Source organism: Bufo bufo, chromosome 2, assembly GCF_905171765.1.
Source record: "Bufo bufo chromosome 2, aBufBuf1.1, whole genome shotgun sequence".
Taxonomy (NCBI): domain Eukaryota; kingdom Metazoa; phylum Chordata; class Amphibia; order Anura; family Bufonidae; genus Bufo; species Bufo bufo.
Window position 1 is genome coordinate 636,959,219 of NC_053390.1, and position 23,793 is coordinate 636,983,011.

The 23,793-nt window shown below is 42.8% G+C and overlaps 1 protein-coding gene across 1 annotated transcript in view; it reads right to left on the reverse strand.

Moving 5' to 3' along the window:
- The window catches only part of RNF150 (ring finger protein 150), a 208,867-nt gene that overhangs the window by 47,690 nt on the left and 137,384 nt on the right, over window positions 1–23,793 (reverse strand). The window contains exon 3 of the mRNA XM_040418484.1: window positions 9,080–9,151. Coding sequence (XP_040274418.1) covers window positions 9,080–9,151 — 72 coding nt within the window. The remainder of the gene's footprint in view (window positions 1–9,079; window positions 9,152–23,793) is intronic.

Genomic DNA, 23,793 nt, shown 5'->3' on the forward strand with positions numbered 1-23,793 from the left:
CACACAGAGGTCCTGTCCATAAGATGGCCACTGATGGAGGGTCATGTGACCAGGAAAATCTCCTCCATTCAAACACACTGCACCTGCCATCTGCACTTGTTCTGCTGGGAGTTTAGTGCAAGTGTAGAGTGTTTGAATGGAGGAGACATCACAAGGAGGTGATTTTCGTGTCACATAACCCTCCATCAGTGGCCATCTTATGGACAGGACCTCCGTGTGGACAGCACAATAGACTTGGTAAACAATGGGGCATACCTTATAAAATATAGAAAATGGTGCAGAATTTCAACAAAGGCTATATTACTAAATGTCATACAGTCATCTTACAAAAACATTAGTCAAAACACAGAACAGGGACAAATCTTCCAAGATATCTTATATCTTTGGATGATTGTGGGTCACAATCATTGATGGAAATCACTGAGCCCAAGTATGTGTTCCTGATCTTACAATTATTATATTTTTTATTCACTTTGTGGTGAGATATTGCAGGATGCTTTATATAAAAGAAAAAAACAACATAAAAAACGTCTTACTAAATTAAAGACAGGCATCTGACCTTCTTTACTTTAGAATCAGAAAGAGGCAAGCTTACTTTTTCTTCTAAAGACTAAAGTCTATGGGTGCATGGTCATATACTAATGTCCACGTGTACGGAACCTCCAGATCTGGTGCGTCTTTAGCCAGAAAATAATAATTTCTATTAAAAACTTAGTTCATTATGATACAAGTGCAATTTATGGGACAAACTCTTTTAAGGATAAAGAGGGACAGAGAAAATGTTAATATTAAAGGGGTTGTCTGAGAAGGTTTTTTTTCCCCTTTAATTTGCAGGGAGTGTTAAAATGCTAAAAAAAAAAATACACTGCGTGCAGAATTATTAAGCAAATGAGTATTTTGACCACATCATCCTCTTTATGCATGTTGTCTTACTCCAAGCTGTATAGGCTCGAAAGCCTACTACCAATTAAGTATATTAAGTGATGTGCATCTCTGTAATGAGAAGGGGTGTGGTCTAATGACATCAACACCATATATTAGGTGTGCATAATTATTAGGCAACTTCCTTTCCTTTGGCAGAGGGGAAGCAAACCAGGCTGGTGCAGTGAGCTGCATTTATATTAATATAAGCAGATATATAACGCGAGTTTGACCGCGACGCGTGGTTGATTAAGTGTGGTTGTGTAAGTGTGTGACTTAAGATTAAGTGACTTTAGATTCAGGGACTTCGGAGGGGGACTGCAATTAGCCTGTATATTATTACTACATTGTATTGTATTTTTTTCTTTTGTGGTGTAATCCCCATTTAGTATGTGTTGCACAATTGACAACGCAGTCCAGTGCACATCTTGCATGATGTATGCAGTCCTGGAACAGCCGTTCCAGGGTGAATTTCTTTGTTCAAGATGTGAGCAAATTACCCGTTTGGAATCGCTAATCGAGTCTCTAAATGGGCAAGTTGCAACACTGAGAGGCATTGACAATTTGCAAAAAAGTTTGCTTCTCACCGAGCAAGCACTCTTTGGGGTAGATGAGGGAGAGGGTGACAGAGAGGAGGCTGAGGAAAGTGAGGTAGCTAGCTGGGTAACATTTAGAAAGCGGGGTAGAGGGAAGAGTGCCAGGGAGGCTAGCCCTGATCTGACACACCGCAACAAGTTTGCACGTTTGGCAGATGAGGGGGATGTCAGTCCAGGGACGGCACTGCCGCAGCCGGACACTTCCTCTGCCAGTCAGGGGAATGTCAGCTCCGGTAAGCAGGGGACCAGGAGAGCAGGGCAGGCCAGACAGGTGCTGGTAGTGGGAGACTCAATTATTAGGGGAACAGATAGGGAAATCTGTCACAAAGACCGTGATCGCCGAACAGTGTGCTGTCTTCCTGGCGCTAGAGTTCGACATATCGCGGATCGGGTTGACAGATTACTGGGAGGGGCTGGAGAAGATCCAGCGGTCATGGTCCATATCGGAACCAATGACAAAGTTAGGGGTAGGTGGAGAGTCCTTAAAAATGATTTCAGGGATTTAGGGCAAAAGCTTAGGGCAAGGACCTCAAAGGTAGTATTTTCCGAAATACTACCGGTACCACGGGCCACACAAGAAAGGCAGCGGGAGATTAGGGAAATTAACAAGTGGCTCAAGAACTGGTGTAGGATGGAGGGGTTTGGGTTCCTGGAGAACTGGGCCGACTTCGCTGTCGGCTACAGCCTCTATCGTAGGGACGGGCTGCACCTCAATGGGGAAGGAGCAGCTGTGTTGGGGAAGAAGATGGCTAGAAGGTTGGAGGAGTGTTTAAACTAGGGACTGGGGGGGAGGGTAATTACACTATAGAAGGGGAAGATAGTGCAGATAGAGACCGGGGGCAAGGTAGTGGGACTGGGGGAGAAATGGAAGGAGGGACAAGAACAGTTCAGAAGGAAAGGTGTAGGGTAAAAAATATACATAAACCTCTCATATGTATGTATACTAATGCCAGAAGTCTGACTAATAAAACTGGTGAACTGGAATTAGTGATGTGTGAGGAGGACTATGACATAGTGGGAATAACTGAGACATGGCTGGATGATAGCTATGACTGGGCAGTTAATGTACAAGGTTACAGTCTGTTCAGAAAGGATCGTCAAAACCGGAGAGGTGGAGGGGTCTGCCTTTATGTAAAATCTTGTCTAAAGCCCACACTCCGTGAAGATATAAGTGAGGGACATGAACATGTGGAGTCACTGTGGGTAGAGATACATGGAGCTAAAAACAACAATAAATTACTAATAGGAGTCTACTATAAACCACCTAATATACCAGAGTCCACAGAAAATCTACTACTAAACGAGATAGACAAGGCGGCAAATCATAATGAGGTGGTTATTATGGGGGACTTCAACTACCCAGATATAGACTGGGAAACTGAAACTTGTATATCTCATAAAGGAAACAGATTCTTGGCAATAACCAAAGACCATTATCTCTCCCAACTGGTTCAGGACCCGACTAGAGGGACGGCCATACTGGACTTAATATTAACCAATAGACCTGACAGAACAACAGACGTGCAGGTTGGGGGACACCTGGGAAATAGTGACCATAAAGTAATAACCTTCCAATTATCATTCAAAAGAGCGTTTCTACAGGGAGAAACAAAAATACCAAACTTCAAAAAAGCTAAATTTAGCAAACTAAGAGAGGCCATAGGCCTAACTAACTGGGACAAAGTCCTCAAAAATAAAAATACAGCCAAAAAATGGGATATCTTTAAAAACATCCTAAAATCTCATTGTGAGAGGTACATACCGTATGGGAATAAAAGGTTAAGGAACAAAAAGAAACCAATGTGGATAAACATAACTGTAAAGAAAGCAATAAATGACAAAAAGAAAGCATATAAAACCCTAAAACAGGAGGGTAGCACGGAAGCACTGAAAAACTATAAGGAAAAAAACAGAACATGTAAAAAACAAATAAAAGCGGCCAAACTAGAGACCGAGAGATTAATTGCCAAACAGAGTAAAACTAACCCTAAAATGTTCTTCAATTATATAAATGTTAAAAAGTATAAATCTGAAGGTGTCGGCCCTTTAAAGAGTAATGAGGGGGGAGTCGCAGAGAGCGACGAGGAGAAAGCAAAGCTGTTAAATATTTTTTTCTCCAATGTATTCACTGAGGAAAATAAACTGTCAGATGAAATGCTGAATGCTGAAATAAATTCGCCATTAAAATTGTCCTGTCTGACCCAGGAAGAAGTACAACAGCGACTTAAAAAAATCAAAATAGACAAATCGCCAGGACCGGATGGCATACACCCCCGTATCCTAAGGGAATTAAGTAATGTCATAGCCAGACCCTTATTTCTGATATTTGCGGACTCTGTACTGACAGGGAATGTCCCACAGGATTGGCGCATGGCAAATGTGGTGCCAATATTCAAAAAGGGTCCAAAAACAGAGCCTGGAAACTATAGGCCAGTAAGTTTAACATCTGTTGTGGGTAAACTGTTTGAAGGTTTTCTGAGAGATGCTATGTTAGAGCATCTTATGGGAAATAAGCAAATAACGCCATATCAGCATGGCTTCGTGAGGGATCGGTCATGTCAAACTAATTTAATCAGTTTCTATGAGGAGGTAAGTACTAGACTTGACAGCGGCGAATCAATGGATGTCGTGTATCTGGACTTCTCCAAAGCATTTGACACTGTACCTCATAAAAGGTTAGTATATAAAATGAGAATGCTCGGACTCGGAGAAAACGTCTGTAAGTGGGTAAGTAACTGGCTCAATGATAGAAAACAGAGGGTGGTTATTAACGGTACATACTCAGATTGGGTCACTGTCACTAGTGGAGTACCTCAGGGGTCAGTATTGGGCCCTATTCTCTTCAATATATTTATTAATGATCTTGTAGAAGGCTTGCATAGTAAAATATAAATTTTCGCAGATGACACTAAACTGTGTAAAGTAATTAACACTGAAGAGCACAGTATACTACTACAGAGGGATCTGGATAGATTGGAGGCTTGGGCAGATAAGTGGCAGATGAGGTTTAACACTGAGAAATGTAAAGTTATGCACATGGGAAGGAATAATGCAAGTCACCCGTACATACTAAATGGTAAAACACTCGGTAACACTGACATGGAAAAGGATCTAGGAATTTTAATAAACAGCAAACTAAGCTGCAAAAAACAGTGTCAGGCAGCGGCTGCCAAGGCCAATAAGATAATGGGTTGCATCAAAAGGGGCATAGATGCCCGTGATGAGAACATATTCCTACTACTTTACAAATCACTGGTCAGACCACACATGGAGTACTGTGTACAGTTCTGGGCTCCTGTAAACAAGGCAGACATAGCAGAGCTGGAGAGGGTCCAGAGGAGGGCAACTAAAGTAATAACTGGAATGGGGCAACTACAGTACCCTGAAAGATTATCAAAATTAGGGTTATTCACGTTAGAAAAAAGACGACTGAGGGGAGATCTAATTACTATGTATAAATATATCAGGGGGCAGTACAGAGATCTATCCCATCATCTATTTATCCCCAGGACTGTGACTGTGACGAGGGGACATCCTCTGCGTTTGGAGGAAAGAAGGTTCTTACACAAACATAGAAAAGGGTTCTTTACGGTAAGAGCAGTGAGACTATGGAACTCTCTGCCTGAGGAGGTGGTGATGGTGAGTACAATAAAGGAATTCAAGAGGGGCCTGGATGTATTTCTGGAGTGTAATAATATTACAGGCTATAGCTACTAGAGAGGGGTCGTTGATCCAGGGAGTTATTCTGATTGCCTGATTGGAGTCGGGAAGGAATTTTTTATTCCCCTAAAGTGAGGAAAATTGGCTTCTACCTCACAGGGTTTTTTTGCCTTCCTCTGGATCAACTTGTAGGATGACAGGCCGAACTGGATGGACAAATGTCTTTTTTCGGCCTTATGTACTATGTTACTATGTAAAATGGGTCAAAAGAAGGAATTGACAGGCTCAGAAAAGTCAAAAATAGTGAGATATCTTGCAGAGGGATGCAGCACTTATAAAATTGCAAAGCTTCTGAAGCTTGATCATCAAACAATCAAGCATTTCATTCAAAATAGTCAACAGGGTCGCAAGAAGCGTGTGGAAAAACCAAGGCGCAAAATAACTGCCCATGAACTGAGAAAAGTCAAGCGTGCAGCTGCCAAGATGCCACTTGCCACCAGTTTGGCCATATTTCAGAGCTGCAACATCACTGGAGTGCCCAAAAGCACAAGGTGTGCAATACTCAGAGACATGGCCAAGGTAAGAAAGGCTGAAAGACGACCACCACTGAACAAGACACACAAGCTGAAACATCAAGACTGGGCCAAGAAATATCTCAAGACTGATTTTTCTAAGGTTTTATGGACTGATGAAATGAGAGTGAGTCTTGATGGGCCAGATGGATGGGCCCGTGGCTGGATTGGTAAAGGGCAGAGAGCTCCAGTCCGACTCAGACGCCAGCAAGGTGGAGGTGGAGTACTGGTTTGGGCTGGTATCATCAAAGATGAGCTTGTGGGGCCTTTTCGGGTTGAGGATGGAGTCAAGCTCAACTCCCAGTCCTACTGCCAGTTTCTGGAAGACACCTTCTTCAAGCAGTGGTACAGGAAGAAGTCTGCATCCTTCAAGAAAAACATGATTTTCATGCAGGACAATGCTCCATCACACGCGTCCAAGTACTCCACAGCGCAAGAAAGGGTATAAAAGAAGAAAATCTAATGACATGGCCTCCTTGTTCACCTGATCTGAACCCCATTGAGAACCTGTGGTCCATCATCAAATGTGAGATTTACAAGGAGGGAAAACAGTACACCTCTCTGAACAGTGTCTGGGAGGCTGTGGTTGCTGCTGCACGCAATGTTGATGGTGAACAGATCAAAACACTGACAGAATCCATGGATGGCAGGCTTTTGAGTGTCCTTGCAAAGAAAGGTGGCTATATTGGTCACTGATTTGTATTTGTTTTGTTTTTGAATGTCAGAAATGTATATTTGTGAAAGTTGAGATGTTATATTGGTTTCACTGGTAAAAATAAATAATTGAAATGGGTATATATTTGTTTTTTGTTAAGTTGCCTAATAATTATGCACAGTAATAGTCACCTGCACACACAGATATCCCCCTAAAATAGCTAAAACTAAAAACAAACTAAAAACTACTTCCAAAAATATTCAGCTTTGATATTAATGACTTTTTTGGGTTCATTGAAAACATGGTTGTTGTTCAATAATAAAATTAATCCTCAAAAATACAACTTGCCTAATAATTCTGCACTCCCTGTACTTCCCTTCCTGAACCCCCTACATTCCAGTGCTGTCCTCCATGCTGGGCTTTGTTGTTCTGACTGTAGGCATGACATGCTGGATAGTGCACATGGCCGCTGCAGCCTATCACTGGCCTTAGTGGTCTCTTGCCACTAAACGGCTGCAGTGATCTAGTGCACTATACAGTAGGGTTGCATCGAGTATCAAAATTTTGCTAGCCAATCAATACTTTTGTGCCTGTATCGATTCGGTACCGGGATTTGCGTTATTTATTTTTTAATGACAGGCTGGGCACATGCTTTTGGACTAGACCCTATGTGCCTCACATTAATAGTAAGTGACCCACAAAGTCCCATCTCACATAATGGGCAACATGGGGTTATTATGAGTTACAGAATACAGGCCACTTATTAATATGAGGCACATGGATTGGAAGTCAAAATTCATAAGACTGTGTCAACAGCAAGTGACTGTTTGTGTAGCTCATGCATTAACCCCATGTTGCCCATTAGGCAAGGATACGGATACTTGATAGGGTTATTATGAGGCACATGGGGGTTTTCACTAGGAACGGTTGGACCTGTGCCTCACATTAACCCCATCTTGTATCACTTTGGCAGCTTCCGATCTGAGCCATGGCATCCAGGACTCTACTCAAGCCCTGGCTGCCATGGTCAGCTCCCTGCTGCTGTGTGCACTATGCACAGGGCAGCAGGGACAGTGTGAAGTCCTATTTACCCTGATAGAGATCTATCAGGGTGAATGTGATAAGGGTTATAGCCCCTAAGGGGGCTAATAGTTATTAAATAAAAAGTAAAAAAAAAATTAAAACAAAACACCAAAATATTAAAAGTTTAAATCACCCCCTTTCCCAATTTTACATATAAAATATATAAACAATAAAAAAACATATTAGGTATTGCCACGCCCGAAAAAGTCCAAACTATTAAAATATTTAAAAAAATATCTCTTATGTGGTGAACGCGGTAACAGAAAAAAATAAAAACAGAGCAATTCAAAATTTTTTTGTCACCTTGTCCCCCCACAAAATAGGATCGGACTGTTCTATTATGGGCCAAATGTTCCATAAAATGCGAAATGCACACGGCTTGTTTGGTGCGGGTTTTTTTTCCACATGGTATCAAATGGTATCGAGTATCGCAATACTTTTTCATGGTATCGAAACAGAATAAAAATGTTGGTATTGTGACAACCCTACTATACAGCATGTCATCCCTGCAGATAAACCATTACTTCATGGCTGCAGTGGTGCTGGAATGGAGGGGGTCCAGGATGGTAAGTATAAGGCGGGGTAGTGAAGCCTACTCAGAGATAAGGTATAATGGATAGATCTGCGTCTGTTCTGTGTTTCTGACCCGCACCTGGTTTTGGCTCCAAAATAACTGATGGAAATAACTGACCAAATAACTGAAGTGTAAACTCAGCCTAAAATGAATATGTATAATAATAAACTTTGTAACTTGTTCTCTGAGTTAACTGAAAATTTGCCCCATGACAGTAAAAAAATAATTATGATCACTGAGCCGCCATGTGCCATATACCTCTATGTCACTGCTGCAGCCTTGTCTGCTCCCATTCATTTCTATGGGGCCAATGGGAATAGCCAAAGCAGTGCTCGGCTATTTTCGGCAGCCCTATAGAAATGAACAGAGGGCGGCCGCGCATGCGCCCTCCTTGACTTTGAAGGATCTGTTTACGAGATAGGTGCGGGTCCCAGAGGTGGGACCCGTACCTATCAGACAATGGGGTCATATCCTAGCAGTTTCCCCCCATTGTATGAGCTGATGAAGCTGGACGGGCCGATACGCGTCCTCAATATGTATCTGCATTGATGTAATAAAAAAAGAGATGTTTTGAAGACAAAGAGCGTCCGCTGGGATTTTTTGCTACATTGTCTGAAATGACACAGCCTCTTTAATGGGGCCAGAAGGAGACATTCAACGCCAGAATGCAGAGAGATCCGGCAAGCGTTTCCCTGCCCGAAAAGCCTGCCAGATCCCTAGTGCTAGTGTGAAACTGTCATGTTGGCTGGAAGAAATCTTGATGCAACTTAAAGGGGTTGTCCACTCCTTTTACATGGATAGCCTATCCTCAGAAAAGAACAGTCTGGGGAACAGTGCTGCAGTAACCACTCTGTCCACTACACAATGGACACCAAAGCTACTCTGGGTGCAGGGTGTTAGACCCCTCCAAACACATATTGATGGTCTATGCTGAGGATAGACCATTAATATAAAAGGGGTGTACAACCCCTTTAATTATTAGTGTAGCTATATTAATAAGAGTAAAAAATATTATTACCTTATCTCCTTTTTTGATGGTTCTGACTTGCATTTTGCTGATGGCTTTTTTTGCAGCATCCCCAAGCCGCCTCTGAAAAAAAAAAAAATAACCACACATGTACAAGGTTGTATTGATACTTCTGATTAGAAACATAATGTAGTACACCATCCAAATCTTGTACTAAGGAAAATCAGAAGGAACTGCTGTCTGATACAACACCCTCTATCTCACCATTTCCTTCATTTTTGCAGGTCACCCTGCTAAGACAGTAACTGGATGCAAGTGAAATGGACAAACCTAATGACTTAAGTTGACAGTTCGATGACACAGTATGTGAGCTGTGTTAATACTATGTAATCCTGTACACCTATACACACACACATACAGTATACACACACACTAGGTCTGACAATAATGTTCACATAATCATCATGGTAAAAGTGATTCATAGCTCATTGTTGAATTTGTGGCTGCCTTCAAAGTAGTCCCCTTGGGTAGCTGCGCACTGGTACCATAAAAATGCCTTCCTTTTAATATTTTCGTAATCTTTGGGAACATAAAAAAGTCATTGGGGGTTCGATCTGGTGCATAGGGAGAGGGTTCCAACAGTTATTAGTTTACTAGCTAAAAACTCCCTCACCGATAGTGCCATGTGAGCAGATGCGTTGTTTTGGTGCAATGGCCACCGGTTTGGTTCAGATTGTTTCCGTCTTACTTTTTTACGCAGGCTTTTTAGCACTTCCAAATAGTACACTTGGCTGACCATCTGTCCAGCTGGTACAAATTCATAGCGAACAATGATGTCTAAGAAAGATACCCACATTGTTTTGACTTTTGATTTGAACTGGAGGAACTTTTGGGGTCAGGGAGAATCAGGAGGAGTCTTTCATTGAGCACTTTGCTTCTTTGTTTCAGGGTCTTATTGGTAGACCCATGTTTCCTCACCTGTAATGAAATGGCCCAAAATGTCATCTTGCCTCTTCAAAAGGTTATGGTCGATTTCAACACTCCTTTTCATTGTGTTCATTGGTGAGCATCTTGGAGAACATTTTTACACACACCTTCCTCATGCCAAGATTTTCAGTTATTGTCCTTGCTGTTTCTCGGTCGATGTTCACTTGCTCTGCTATGCTCTTGACAGGCACCAGTCGATTTTCACACACAGTTTCTTAATGTTTTCGGCAGTTCTGCTTGTAATTGGCCATCCTGATCTCGCTTCACTTTCTCTGCCCTTAATCCACTTAATGTTTCCTTAATGTTTAATCCACTTGTAAACTGCTGTTTTCCTCAAACCTTGCAATAAGGTCTCTCTGATCTCTCTTCCACTCTTTCCAAGTTAAACAATAAATGTTACCACTGCTGCGATAATTCAGGCTCTGATATTCTTGCGACGGGATACAGAAACACGCAGAGACATTACTAGTTGCCAATCAGAATGAGATTGTTGTGGGTCTAAAAAAACACAGCTGTAAAACGTGATATAATAAGGTTATGAAACCATACTTGAGTTTCTGTACAGTGCTGCCCCGATAAGCTTGCGGTGGGGAGTTCACAAACTTTATTGTCAGACCTTATATATTTATATATATATATATATATATACACACACACACACATATTACTGGCATTTCTATACATATTAGTATGAACATTTGTAAATATGCTTTTAGGATTGTTTGTTCAGTTTGCTTTTGCATGCTTACACCGGATGATGTGCTGCCATTAAACAAGCGTTTTAATGCCAAACTAGCATTTTCTCTTTTTTCAGGCGACTGGCAGCATGTTACAGCAGGTAACGATCAGGTGTTCATACTAAGGACACATTCACACATCAGTGAATCACAGACATATGCAGTCCATGTTCTCCACAGACAGCACATGTGCCCATTGACTTTAATGTGTCTATTCACACATCATTCATTTTCCATGGACTGTGGTGACACCACTGAAACATGCCCTATTTTGATTGAGATTACGGATACCTCACACACATTACAGTCCAAGAGTGATTTTCATAGACCATTGGTAGGAGATGCTCTGGCAACTAATTTTCATCCTGGCAGTGTAAATGGAATATATATGACACACGTAGGGCAAAAAACAGACACTAGACCAAACACGGATTCTTTACAGACATACTACTGACCATCCGGCCACAGATGTCATCACGGACAAGGACGTGTGAAAGAGCCCTAAGGCTGTAACCTGGCTCCTGAACCCATTTTATTCCTAACTGGCCTGAATATATATAATAGCCCCACCAATGTCTCCATGTCACCAGGGAAGGTTAGGAACAGGTACTTCTCTTACTACAGCTGTCAAGATGGATCCATATCTGGGTCAACTAACCGTAAGCCAAAGCCCAGCCAACTTCAGGTGAGAGAAACTCACTGGATGTTGGTAATCCCATGCTCTCCTGATGGTCTGGGTTCCTACAGTAGATTCTACTTTCACACACGCAGCGTGCAGCAGTTTTTCTCTGGCAGATTCTCACCACATTTGCCGACCAGCGGCTGGATCTCTGCCGGGCCTTATTATAGTGAATGGGGTACGGAGGGAAGGCGGTAGTATCCAGAAATGCTGGATCGGGAGAACTCTGACAGGATGTTCTCTACTGGGACATTTTGCTGGAGTTCTCTGCCACAGATGCAAAACTAGCCAGCGATAATACATCTGCCTGTGTTATATGAAATATGTAAAAAGGATGAATAATACATTTAACATGGAAAATGCAGAATGATCATCAAGAATACATGCATTTATTTCCCACTGAAGAGAAATGGATCCAACATTGTAGATCAGGGATGCCCAAACTGTGGCCCTCCAGCTGTTGCAAAACTATAACTCCCAACATACCTTATATCTGTAGGCTGTTCGGGCATGCTGGGAGTTGCAGTTTTGCAACAGATGAAGTGCCGTAGGTTGGGCATCCCTGTTATAGATCAAAGTGAAAATCACAGCCTCTCTCTACAAATCATATGTCCACTTTCCTTCTGAAATCACGAGTCTGTACAAGGAAGAGAGACAATGGCACAGTTGAAGGAGACATTACCACTGGTACAAGCCTAGAATTCATATGAAAGGGAACAGTATAAGTCCTACTGTAAATGTCTGCAACCGTACAAACACAATGCGATATCCAGTCACGTGTTTCAGCGCTTTATCTCTTCAGGACAGGAAACGTGAGGTGTTCTTTACCTCCAAATACAATGAGGTTTACAATTAGGGAAGACCACAGAGTGTTCCACATAATGAGAAACAACAAGAATAGCCAGTCCATTATGTGCAATGGCCTTAGAATAATGGCGAACAGCAGGCCTCTTCCTCATCTGTAGACATATTTCTAAAACAGCCAACGCATCAAGGTGCTAAAAGACAAGACTGGGAACATTGTGTTCAGATGTTGGATCTTTCCAGGGGTGACGCAAAGTAATCAAGACAGTCTTATTAATAGTCCTCAGCATGAAAACCCTTCAAGAATAGGACCAGGCAAAAAGCCCAAAGGTGGCTCTTGTTCATGCATGATGCATTTAAAAACATTTCTTAGATATTGATAAGTAGTCATTTTTTCTATTTTTTATTTCCTGATGGTAGATTTTTTATTCAATTTTCTGTACAATATTTATAGGGCCAGCCATCTTGCCTAAGCTACAGAGATATTCAGCATTCAGAGATATTTCTTCCTTACAACACCCATATGGACCATAGGAACCTGTAGATGAGTCATTGGCTTCTATTCTAGGCATGTGATACGTGAAGTGGTCATTGTGGAGAGAGGGTGAGGAGGTGAGCTGTAACATTACCTAAAATTAATGGTGGATTCTGTGTTATTTATATATAGATGTCATCTTTCAATCTAATCCTGCTGAGAAATGCTCTATACAAAGGAGGAAGTGTCAGCTTATTATTGGGCTTAGTGGCCAGGGTAAAAACTGCAAGATTCCAGGATTATTGTAAAATAGGCACTACAAACTGCATAAAGCAAGAGCACCGACAATAAAAATAAACTTAGAAATAATATGTTGGAATAAACATGCCTGTGTTTCTAATGCCTCAAACTTTCAAAACCACTGTAGCTTGGTATTACTTGAGTACTGTACCGTGGTATTTTCTTTGTAAGACACTGGCCAACATTTCAAAGGAGTATTCTAGCTGTTTCAAGTTATCCCCTATCCACAGGACAGGGGATAACTATTAGATCGGTAGGGGTCCTACCGCTGGGACCCCCACCGATCACGAGAACGGAGGCCCATATCCCCTGCAGCCGCCCTGAAATAAAGAGCGGCATGCACGTGGTTGCTCCATTCATACCAGAGTTTAACTGCCACTCCATTCATTTCAGGGGGGCTACAGGGGGTACGAGTCCCCCGTTCTTGTGATCGGTGGAGGTCCCATCGGTAGGACCCCCACTGATCTAATAGTTATCCCCTATTCTTTAATAATGTTAGTGCACTTTATTCTGGAGTAAGTTGAGCCAAAATGTGGTGCAATTTGGGGCACCTGGGTTTAGAGAAATTATCTTTGCCTACTCCCTCATGGGACATGGCTAATTGTAAAAGGAGTGCCACTTCACAGGAAAGGGATGTGGCCTAACATGCAATATATTTGTGCCAAAACTGCACCACAATTCTGCCATGAAATCTGGCCTCAAACCAAGCCAACCAAAAGTTAAAGCAGACAAAAGTGCCTGCACCAAATTTATCACCCCATATGAGCCACTGTGATGTCCAGACAGTCTATTACAGTATATTGTTTTCTCAGTGTATGGTGGTAATGCTATTATATAGCATTGCTATTTAGTCACCTATATGGAAGCATTATTTAGCCACTGTTATTTGGCCATACAGAATTTTACTCTGCATGGTACTTAGGCGCTATTTTGTGTGATTATATGTAATCAAATATGGGGAAGGGGCACCAACAGAAGGTACCACATTAGGCACCATCTAATGTAAATCCTATTTGCAATGTGCCAACAGCCACTTTCCACTGAAAGTATGTAGGCCCCATAGTGGATTTATCTTCTCTAATAGCTGACGTGCTTCCATTAATAAGGAGAATATTATATACGGACTGCTGATCATGTGGTTCCTTATTATAATGTTTACCCTGTCTCCGAGGTCGAGTTTGACCTTAATTAATTCTCTCCCTAATTAATGACATGATTTTTAATTGTGTTTCATTTTTATACCTATGAATAACATTTGCAACGACAGGTGCACTCTGCGGTCTTACTAAACCCTCATACTGATGTAAAATTGAGAGATTAGCCAACATATCCTACTGTGGAGGACATGTCTGAGCCCGGGCACCACGCCAAGGTTTCTCAAGTAGCTCAGGACCTAACACTCACCTACCTCTACCATATGGGCAATACCAGGGGCCAGTGGGCGAATTACAGGAGCGTGAGGTCCGACTCACAAACAACTCACCAGTTACCTCCAGCATGTAAACATGCTTGCAATGGGAAGAGGGAGGAGTCTGCGAGTCCCACTCAAGACTGGCTGATATGGCCCAGGCCTCGCAGGTGCACCTAAATGTGGCCTGTGGATGGAAAACGCCAATTTAAAATGTGCCTGTTTTCCATCCACAGGCCACATTTAGGTGCACCTGCGAGGCCTGGGCCTTATCAGCCAGTCTTGAGTGGGACTCGCAGACTCCTCCCTCCTCCCATTGCAAGCATGGCTACATGTTGGAGGTAATTGGTGAATTGGCTATGAGTCGGTCCTTACGCTCCTGTAATTTGCCGACTGGCTTCCTGGTATTGCCCATATGGCACAGTAGGTGAGTGCTAGGTCCCGAGTTACTTGAGAAACCTTGGCGTGGTGCTCGGGCTCAGACATGTCCTCCACAGTAGGATATGTTGGCTAATCTCTCAATTTTAACATCAGTATGAGGGTTTAGTAAGACCGCAGAGTGCACCTGTCTTTGTAAATGGTATTATATTTTTATATTGGTTATAACATCCACATAATTGCTATCTTGTGTAGGATGTCTATTGTGGTACTTGTGGTCCACTGCGGGCATCGTAAAGTGTATGCATTTTTTCTGGGGATCGCCATTAGCAACAGGCTACAAGTGCAGGATTTGCTCCCCTTTATACACATGCAAAATGCATATGGGTTTGAGCACTTCCTGCCTGTTTAGCACCACGCCATTTTTTCAGTTGGTTCGTATACCCATAAATACACAGAATAATCATCAGAATTATGATTCATTATGTATTGCTTTGGAATATGGTGATATAATTGAATAGGTTTTGCTAAGCAGCAGATTACACTGTATGTGCAGCTAAAGAGGCAATGCACTAATGCATCTGAGCTCTTTATTCCGCATGAGCTCCTCGAGTCCTGATGGGTGCTATCCTATATGAGAAGGAAATCCGACCAGTCACTACTTCTCAGCATCAATAGGTGTAAGTGAGAGACTACGCCTCAATCTGCTTTTCTCTTCTGAAGGTTTGGCCTTCACTTTCAGAACCATCAGGCCTTTACTATCATTATGAATACAATGATAATTGCTTTTTCAAAATCTGGCCCCTAATTTCCAAAATAGAGCCCAAGCTGATCAGGCTCTGTAACTTTGTAAAGGGAGTCTGTCACCTCCTTTAAAGGGGTTGTCCGGGTTCACATCTGAACCCGGACATACCCATATTTCTACCCAGGCAGCCCCCCTGATGTTAGCATCGGACCATGTTATGCTCTGATTGTCTACCTTGCCCTGCGCAGGAGTTCGCAGGGAAGGGATATTTTATTTACAATAATACACTGCCGGGCGGAAGCTTCCGCCCAGCAGTGTGTTCGGTGACATCACCGGTTCTGATGGGCCGGCTTTAGTGCTGCCCTATCCGTTTTACAGGCTAGGGCAGCGCTAAAGCACGCCCATCAGTGCCGAGCTCACTGCTGGGTGGAAGCCTCTGCCTGGCAGCCCTAAGGAGGGCCCAGTACGTCACCAGATCTCCTGAAAATGCCTTTGCCCTGCGTGATTCAGCATAGGGCAAAGGAGAGCATCGGAGCATGCTCTTGTCAGGGGGGCTATGGGTATGTCAGCAGATAAAGGGCATCTGTCAGAAGATTTGTACCTATGAAACTGGCTGACCTGTTACATGTGCACTTAGCAGCTGAAGGCATCTGTGTTGGTCCCATGTTCATAGGTGCCTGCATTGCTAGGAAAACTGAAGCTTTAGTATATGCAAATAAGCCTCTAGGAGCAATGGGGGCGTTGACATTACTCTTAGAGGCTCAGCTCTCTCTGCAACTCTATGCCCTCTACACTTTTATTGACATGGCTGGGCAGTAAAATGTCACCACTCCTGGCCCTGACTTCTCCTAAAGTCAATCAAAGTGGAGAGGATGCGACATTTTCAGAGAGAGCAGAGCCTCTAGGTGTAACGGCAACACCCCTGTTGCTACTAGAGGCTCATTTGCATATATTAAAATGTCCTTTTTCTCAGGAATGCGGACATATATGAACATAGGACCAACACAGATGCCTTCAGCTGCCAAAATAATAGCAGTGTGTTTCAAAAAGTGAATAAAACTCAAAATCCTTCTAATAGCTTTTATTTCCATACACACAAATGCATTGGGAACACTACACATTCTATTCCAAATCAAATCATGAAGAAAAATATATCAAATTTGTGTTGTTCCTCTAAAAAAAAAATTAAGAAAAGTGAATATTAGACTGTTTAAAAAATAGCAGTGTTTGTATTCTTCTTTACAAACTCAAACATTCACTATATAAACTGAAAAATGTTTGAAGATTTTGCTTTCATTTGAATCACATCTGTGTTCCATGGAGTCAACCAACTTCTGGCACCTGTGAACAGGTATTCCAGCCCAGGATGATTGGACTACATTCCACAGTTCTTCTCGATTTCTTGGTTTTGCCTCAGAAACTGCATATTTGATGTCACCCACAAGTTTTCTATTGGCTTAAAGGGAGTCTGTCACCACATTTGAGCCTATTAGACAGATCCAATAGCGTTAATAGTGCCACCCAGAAGTTTAAAACGGTACCTTTGTTGCATATACCGGAGTCTTGTTTGAGCCAAAAATGAACTTTGTAGGTTCTGTAAATGCGCCGTCTCAAGTGCCCAGGGCGGCGTCTCAATCTTCCGAGCCCAAGACCGGACCTCCCCAACGGCTCATAACCCCGCCCTCCTTGTGCCTCTGCCCGCCCGTTTACACTCCTCCTCTCTCCTGCGGCGCAGTGGAAAAGGAGAGAGGAGGAGTGTAAACGGGCGGGCAGAGGCACAAGGAGGGCGGGGTTATGAGCCGTTGGGGAGGTCCGGTCTTGGGCTCGGAAGATTGAGACGCCGCCCTGGGCACTTGAGACGGCGCATTTACAGAACCTACAAAGTTCATTTTTGGCTCAAACAAGACTCCGGTATATGCAACAAAGGTACCGTTTTAAACTTCTGGGTGGCACTATTAACGCTATTGGATCTGTCTAATAGGCTCAAATGTGGTGACAGACTCCCTTTAAGATCCGGGGATTGGGCTGGCCACTCCATAACGTCAATCTTGTTGGTCTGGAACCAAGATGTTGCACGTTTACTGGAGTGTTTGGGGTCGTTGTCTTGTTGGAACACCCATTTCAAGGGCATTTCCTCTTCAGCATAAGGCAGCATGACCTCTTCATGTATTCTGATGTATTCAAACTGATCCATGATCCCTGGTATGCGATAAATAGGCCCAACACCGTAGTATGAGAAGCATCCCCACATCATGATGCTTGCGCCACCATGCATCACTGTCTTCACAGTGTACTGTGGCTTGAATTCCGTGTTTGGGGGTCATCTGACAAACTGTCACTAGACCCAAAAAGAACAATCTTACTTTCATCAGCCCACAAAATGTCTCTTTAGGCCAGTCAATGTGCTCTTTGGCAAATTGTCACCTCTTCAGCACATCTTTTTTCAACAGTGGGACTTTGCCAGGGCTTCTTTCAGATAGCTCGGCATAACATAGGCGTCTTATAATTGTAACAGTACTCGCAGGTAACTTTAGACCTTCTTTGATCTTCCTGGAGCTGATTGTTGGCTGAGTCCTTGACATTTTGGCTATTCTTCTATCTATTAGAATGGTCGTTTTTCGCTTTCTTCCACGTCTTTCAGGTTTTGGTTGCCATTTTAAAGTATTTGCGATCATTTTAGCTGAGCAGCCTATCATTTTCTGCACTTCATTATACGGTATGTTTTCCCCTCTCCAATCAACTTTTTAATCAGGGTACGCTGTTCTTCTGAACAATGTCTGGAACGACCCATTTTCCTCAGAATTTCAGAAAGAAATGCACTGTAAACAGCATGTACAACATTTGCTGCCTTCCTTCCTTAAATAAGGGCAATAATTGCCACCTGTTTTTCAAAGAATGAATTACCTTACTCATTGAACTCCACACTGCTATTATTTTGAACATGCCCCTTTCAATTAGTGATTCAATTACACAGAATCAGCAGCATGCGTGTCATGACTGCTAGTAACTTATTTGCCATGTAGAAATATCATTTCTACCAAAAACAGTGATTGATCAGGTGAGTTATGTCTGACTGCTATTATTTTGAACACCACTGTACAAATCTGCTGATAGATGCCCTTTAAGGACTACTAACTGAACTACTACTTGAGTATTACTGCAGACACTGACCTTGGGTAGCTAATGAATATGTTGATACGCCAACCCTCACCTGATCTCCCACTGTGCCGCCACAAAGCTCCACTCTAATAATTTGAGAAGACTCATGAGTAGGTTCTCCACATAGTGTGCATGCAGCTCATGAAACCTGTCAATGTATTACCGTGGAGCTTTATGGCGGCACAGCGGATTAACCACCTCCGGACCGCCTAACGCAGGATCGCGTTCCGGAGGTGGCAGCCCTGCGCAGAGTCACGCATATATGCGTCATCTCGCGATGGCCGAGATTTCCTGTGAACGCGCGCACACAGGCGCGCGCGCTCACAGGAACGGAAGGTAAGAGAGTTGATCTCCAGCCTGCCAGCGGCGATCGTTCGCTGGCAGGCTGGAGATGTGTTTTTTTTAACCCCTAACAGGTATATTAGACGCTGTTTTGATAACAGCGTCTAATATACCTGCTACCTGGTCCTCTGGTGGTCCCATTTGTTTGGATCGACCACCAGAGGACACAAGCAGCTCAGTAAAGTCCCACCAAGCACCACTACACTACACTACACCCCCCCCCGTCACTTATTAACCCCTTATTAGCCCCTGATCACCCCATATAGACTCCCTGATCACCCCCCTGTCATTGATTACCCCCCTGTCATTGATCACCCCCCTGTAAAGCTCCATTCAGATGTCCACATGATTTTTACGGATCCACTGATAGATGGATCGGATCCGCAAAACGCATCCGGACGTCTGAATGAAGCCTTACAGGGGCGTGATCAATGACTGTGGTTATCACCCCATATAGACTCCCTGATCACCCCCCCTGTCATTGATTACACCCCTGTCATTGATCAACCCCCTGTAAAGCTCCATTCAGACGTCCGCATGATTTTTACGGATCCACTGATAGATGGATCGGATCCGCAAAACGCATCCGGACGTCTGAATGAAGCCTTACAGGGGCGTGATCAATGACTGTGGTGATCACCCCATATAGACTCCCTGATCACCCCCCTGTAAAGCTCCATGCAGATGTCCGCATGATTTTTACGGATGCACTGATAGATGGATCCGATCCGCAAAACGCATCCGGACGTCTGAATGAAGCCTTACAGGGGCATGATCAATGACTGTGGTGATCACCCCATATAGACTCCCTGATCACCCCCCTGTAAAGCTCCATGCAGATGTCCGCATGATTTTTACGGATGCACTGATAGATGGATCCGATCCGCAAAACGCATCCGGACGTCTGAATGAAGCCTTACAGGGGCATGATCAATGACTGTGGTGATCACCCCATATAGACTCCCTGATCACCCCCCTGTAAAGCTCCATTCAGATGTCCGCATGATTTTTACGGATGCACTGATAGATGGATCCGATCCGCAAAACGCATCCGGACGTCTGAATGAAGCCTTACAGGGGCATGATCAATGACTGTGGTGATCACCCCATATAGACTCCCTGATCACCCCCCTGTCATTGATTACCCCCCTGTAAAGCTCCATTCAGATGTCCGCATGATTTTTACGGATGCACTGATAGATGGATCGGATCCGCAAAACGCATCCGGACGTCTGAATGAAGCCTTACAGGGGCGTGATCAATGACTGTGGTGATCACCCCATATAGACTCCCTGATCACCCCCCTGTCATTGATTACCCCCCTGTCATTGATTACCCCCCTGTAAAGCTCCATTCAGACGTCCGCATGATTTTTACGGATCCACTGATAGATGGATCGGATCCGCAAAACGCATCCGGACGTCTGAATGAAGCCTTACAGGGGCGTGATCAATGACTGTGGTGATCACCCCATATAGACTCCCTGATCACCCCCCTGTCATTGATCAACCCCCTGTCATTGATCACCCCCCTGTCATTGATCACCCCCCTGTAAGGCTCCATTCAGACATTTTTTTGGCCCAAGTTAGCGGAATTATTTTTTTTTTTTCTTACAAAGTCTCATATTCCACTAACTTGTGTCAAAAAATAAAATCTCACATGAACTCACCATACCCCTCACGGAAACCAAATGCGTAAAATTTTTTAGACATTTATATTCCAGACTTCTTCTCACGCTTTAGGGCCCCTAGAATGCCAGGGCAGTATAAATACCCCACATGTGACCCCATTTCGGAAAGAAGACACCCCCAGGTATTCCGTGAGGGGCATATTGAGTCCATGAAAGATTGAAATTTTTGTCCCAAGTTAGCGGAACGGGAGACTTTGTGAGAAAAAAATTAAAAATATCAATTTCCGCTAACTTGTGCCAAAAAAAAAAAATTTCTATGAACTCGCCATGCCCCTCATTGAATACCTTGGGGTGTCTTCTTTCCAAAATGGGGTCACATGTGGGGTATTTATACTGCCCTGGCATTCTAGATAAATATCTTGGTCAAATGCCAACTTTGTATAAAAAAATGGGAAAAGTTGTCTTTTGCCAAGATATTTCTCTCACCCAGCAAGGGTATATGTAAAATGACACCCCAAAACACATTCCCCAACTTCTCCTGAATACGGCGATACCACATGTGTGACACTTTTTTGCAGCCTAGGTGGGCAAAGGGGCCCATATTCCAAAGAGCACCTTTAGGATTTCACAGGTCATTTACCTACTTACCACACATTAGGGCCCCTGGAAAATGCCAGGGCAGTATAACTACCCCACAAGTGACCCCATTTTGGAAAGAAGACACCCCAAGGTATTCCGTGAGGGGCATGGCGAGTTCCTAGAATTTTTTATTTTTTGTCACAAGTTAGTGGAAAATGATGATTTTTTTTTTTTTTTTTTTTCATACAAAGTCTCATATTCCACTAACTTGTGACAAAAAATAAAAACTTCCATGAACTCACTATGCCCATCAGCGAATACCTTGGGGTCTCTTCTTTCCAAAATGGGGTCACTTGTGGGGTAGTTATACTGCCCTGGCATTCTAGGGGCCCAAATGTGTGGTAAGGAGTTTGAAATCAAATTCTGTAAAAAATGACCTGTGAAATCCGAAAGGTGCTCTTTGGAATATGGGCCCCTTTGCCCACCTAGGCTGCAAAAAAGTGTCACACATCTGGTATCTCCGTACTCAGGAGAAGGTGGGGAATGTGTTTTGGGGTGTCATTTTACATATACCCCTGCTGGGTGAGAGAAATATCTTGGCAAAAGACAACTTTTCCCATTTTTTTATACAAAGTTGGCATTTGACCAAGATATTTATCTCACCCAGCATGGGTATATGTAAAAAGACACCCCAAAACACATTCCCCACCTTCTCCTGAGTACGGAGATACCAGATGTGTGACACTTTTTTGCAGCCTAAGTGGGCAAAGGGGCCCATATTCCAAAGAGCACCTTTCGGATTTCACAGGTCATTTTTTACAGAATTTGATTTCAAACTCCTTACCACACATTTGGGCCCCTAGAATGCCAGGGCAGTATAACTACCCCACAAGTGACCCCATTTTGGAAAGAAGAGACCCCAAGGTATTCGCTGATGGGCATAGTGAGTTCATGGAAGTTTTTATTTTTTGTCACAAGTTAGTGGAATATGAGACTTTGTATGAAAAAAAAAAAAAAAAAAAATCATCATTTTCCACTAACTTGTGACAAAAAATAAAAAATTCTAGGAACTTGCCATGCCCCTCACGGAATACCTTGGGGTGTCTTCTTTCCAAAATGGGGTCACTTGTGGGGTAGTTATACTGCCCTGGCATTCTAGGGGCCCAAATGTGTGGTAAGGAGTTTGAAATCAAATTCTGTAAAAAATGACCTGTGAAATCCGAAAGGTGCTCTTTGGAATATGGGCCCCTTTGCCCACCTAGGCTGCAAAAAAGTGTCACACATCTGGTATTGCCGTACTCAGGAGAAGGTGGGGAATGTGTTTTGGGGTGTCATTTTACATATACCCATGCTGGGTGAGAGAAATATCTTGGCAAGAAATATCTTGGCAAAAGACAACTTTTCCCATTTTTTTATACAAAGTTGGCATTTGACCAAGATAATTATCTCACCCAGCATGGGTATATGTAAAAAGACACCCCAAAACACATTCCCCACCTTCTCCTGAGTACGGAGATACCAGATGTGTGACACTTTTTTGCAGCCTAGGTGGGCAAAGGGGCCCATATTCCAAAGAGCACCTTTCGGATTTCACAGGTCATTTTTTACAGAATTTGATTTCAAACTCCTTACCACACATTTGGGCCCCTAGAATGCCAGGGCAGTATAACTACCCCACAAGTGACCCCATTTTGGAAAGAAGAGACCCCAAGGTATTCGCTGATGGGCATAGTGAGTTCATAGAACTTTTTATTTTTTGTCACAAGTTAGTGGAATATGAGACTTTGTAAGAAAAAAAAAAAAAAAAAAAAAAAAAAAATCATCATTTTCCGCTAACTTGTGACAAAAAATAAAAAGTTCTATGAACTCACTATGCCCATCAGCGAATACCTTAGGGTGTGTACTTTCCGAAATGGGGTCATTTGTGGGGTGTTTGTACTGTCTGGGCATTGTAGAACCTCAGGAAACATGACAGGTGCTCAGAAAGTCAGAGCTGCTTCAAAAAGCGGAAATTCACATTTTTGTACCATAGTTTGTAAACGCTATAACTTTTACCCAAACCATTTTTTTTTTACCCAAACATTTTTTTTTTATCAAAGACATGTAGAACAATAAATTTAGAGCAAAATTTATATATGGATGTAGTTTTTTTTGCAAAATTTGACAACTGAAAGTGAAAAATGTCATTTTTTTGCAAAAAAAATCGTTAAATTTCGATTAATAACAAAAAAAGTAAAAATGTCAGCAGCAAAGAAATACCACCAAATGAAAGCTCTATTAGTGAGAAGAAAAGGAGGTAAAATTCATTTGGGTGGTAAGTTGCATGACCGAGCAATAAATGGTGAAAGTAGTGTAGGTCAGAAGTGTAAAAAGTGGCCTGGTCTTTCAGGGTGTTTAAGCACTGGGGGCTGAAGTGGTTAATTAACAATCCATAGTCAGTCTTAGCAGTTCTACTCATGGTGCTTACTAGAGGTGACAAATTCCCTTTAAAAAATGTATCTAAATTTTTAACTAAACTTTATTAAATCCTATTCTAAATGTG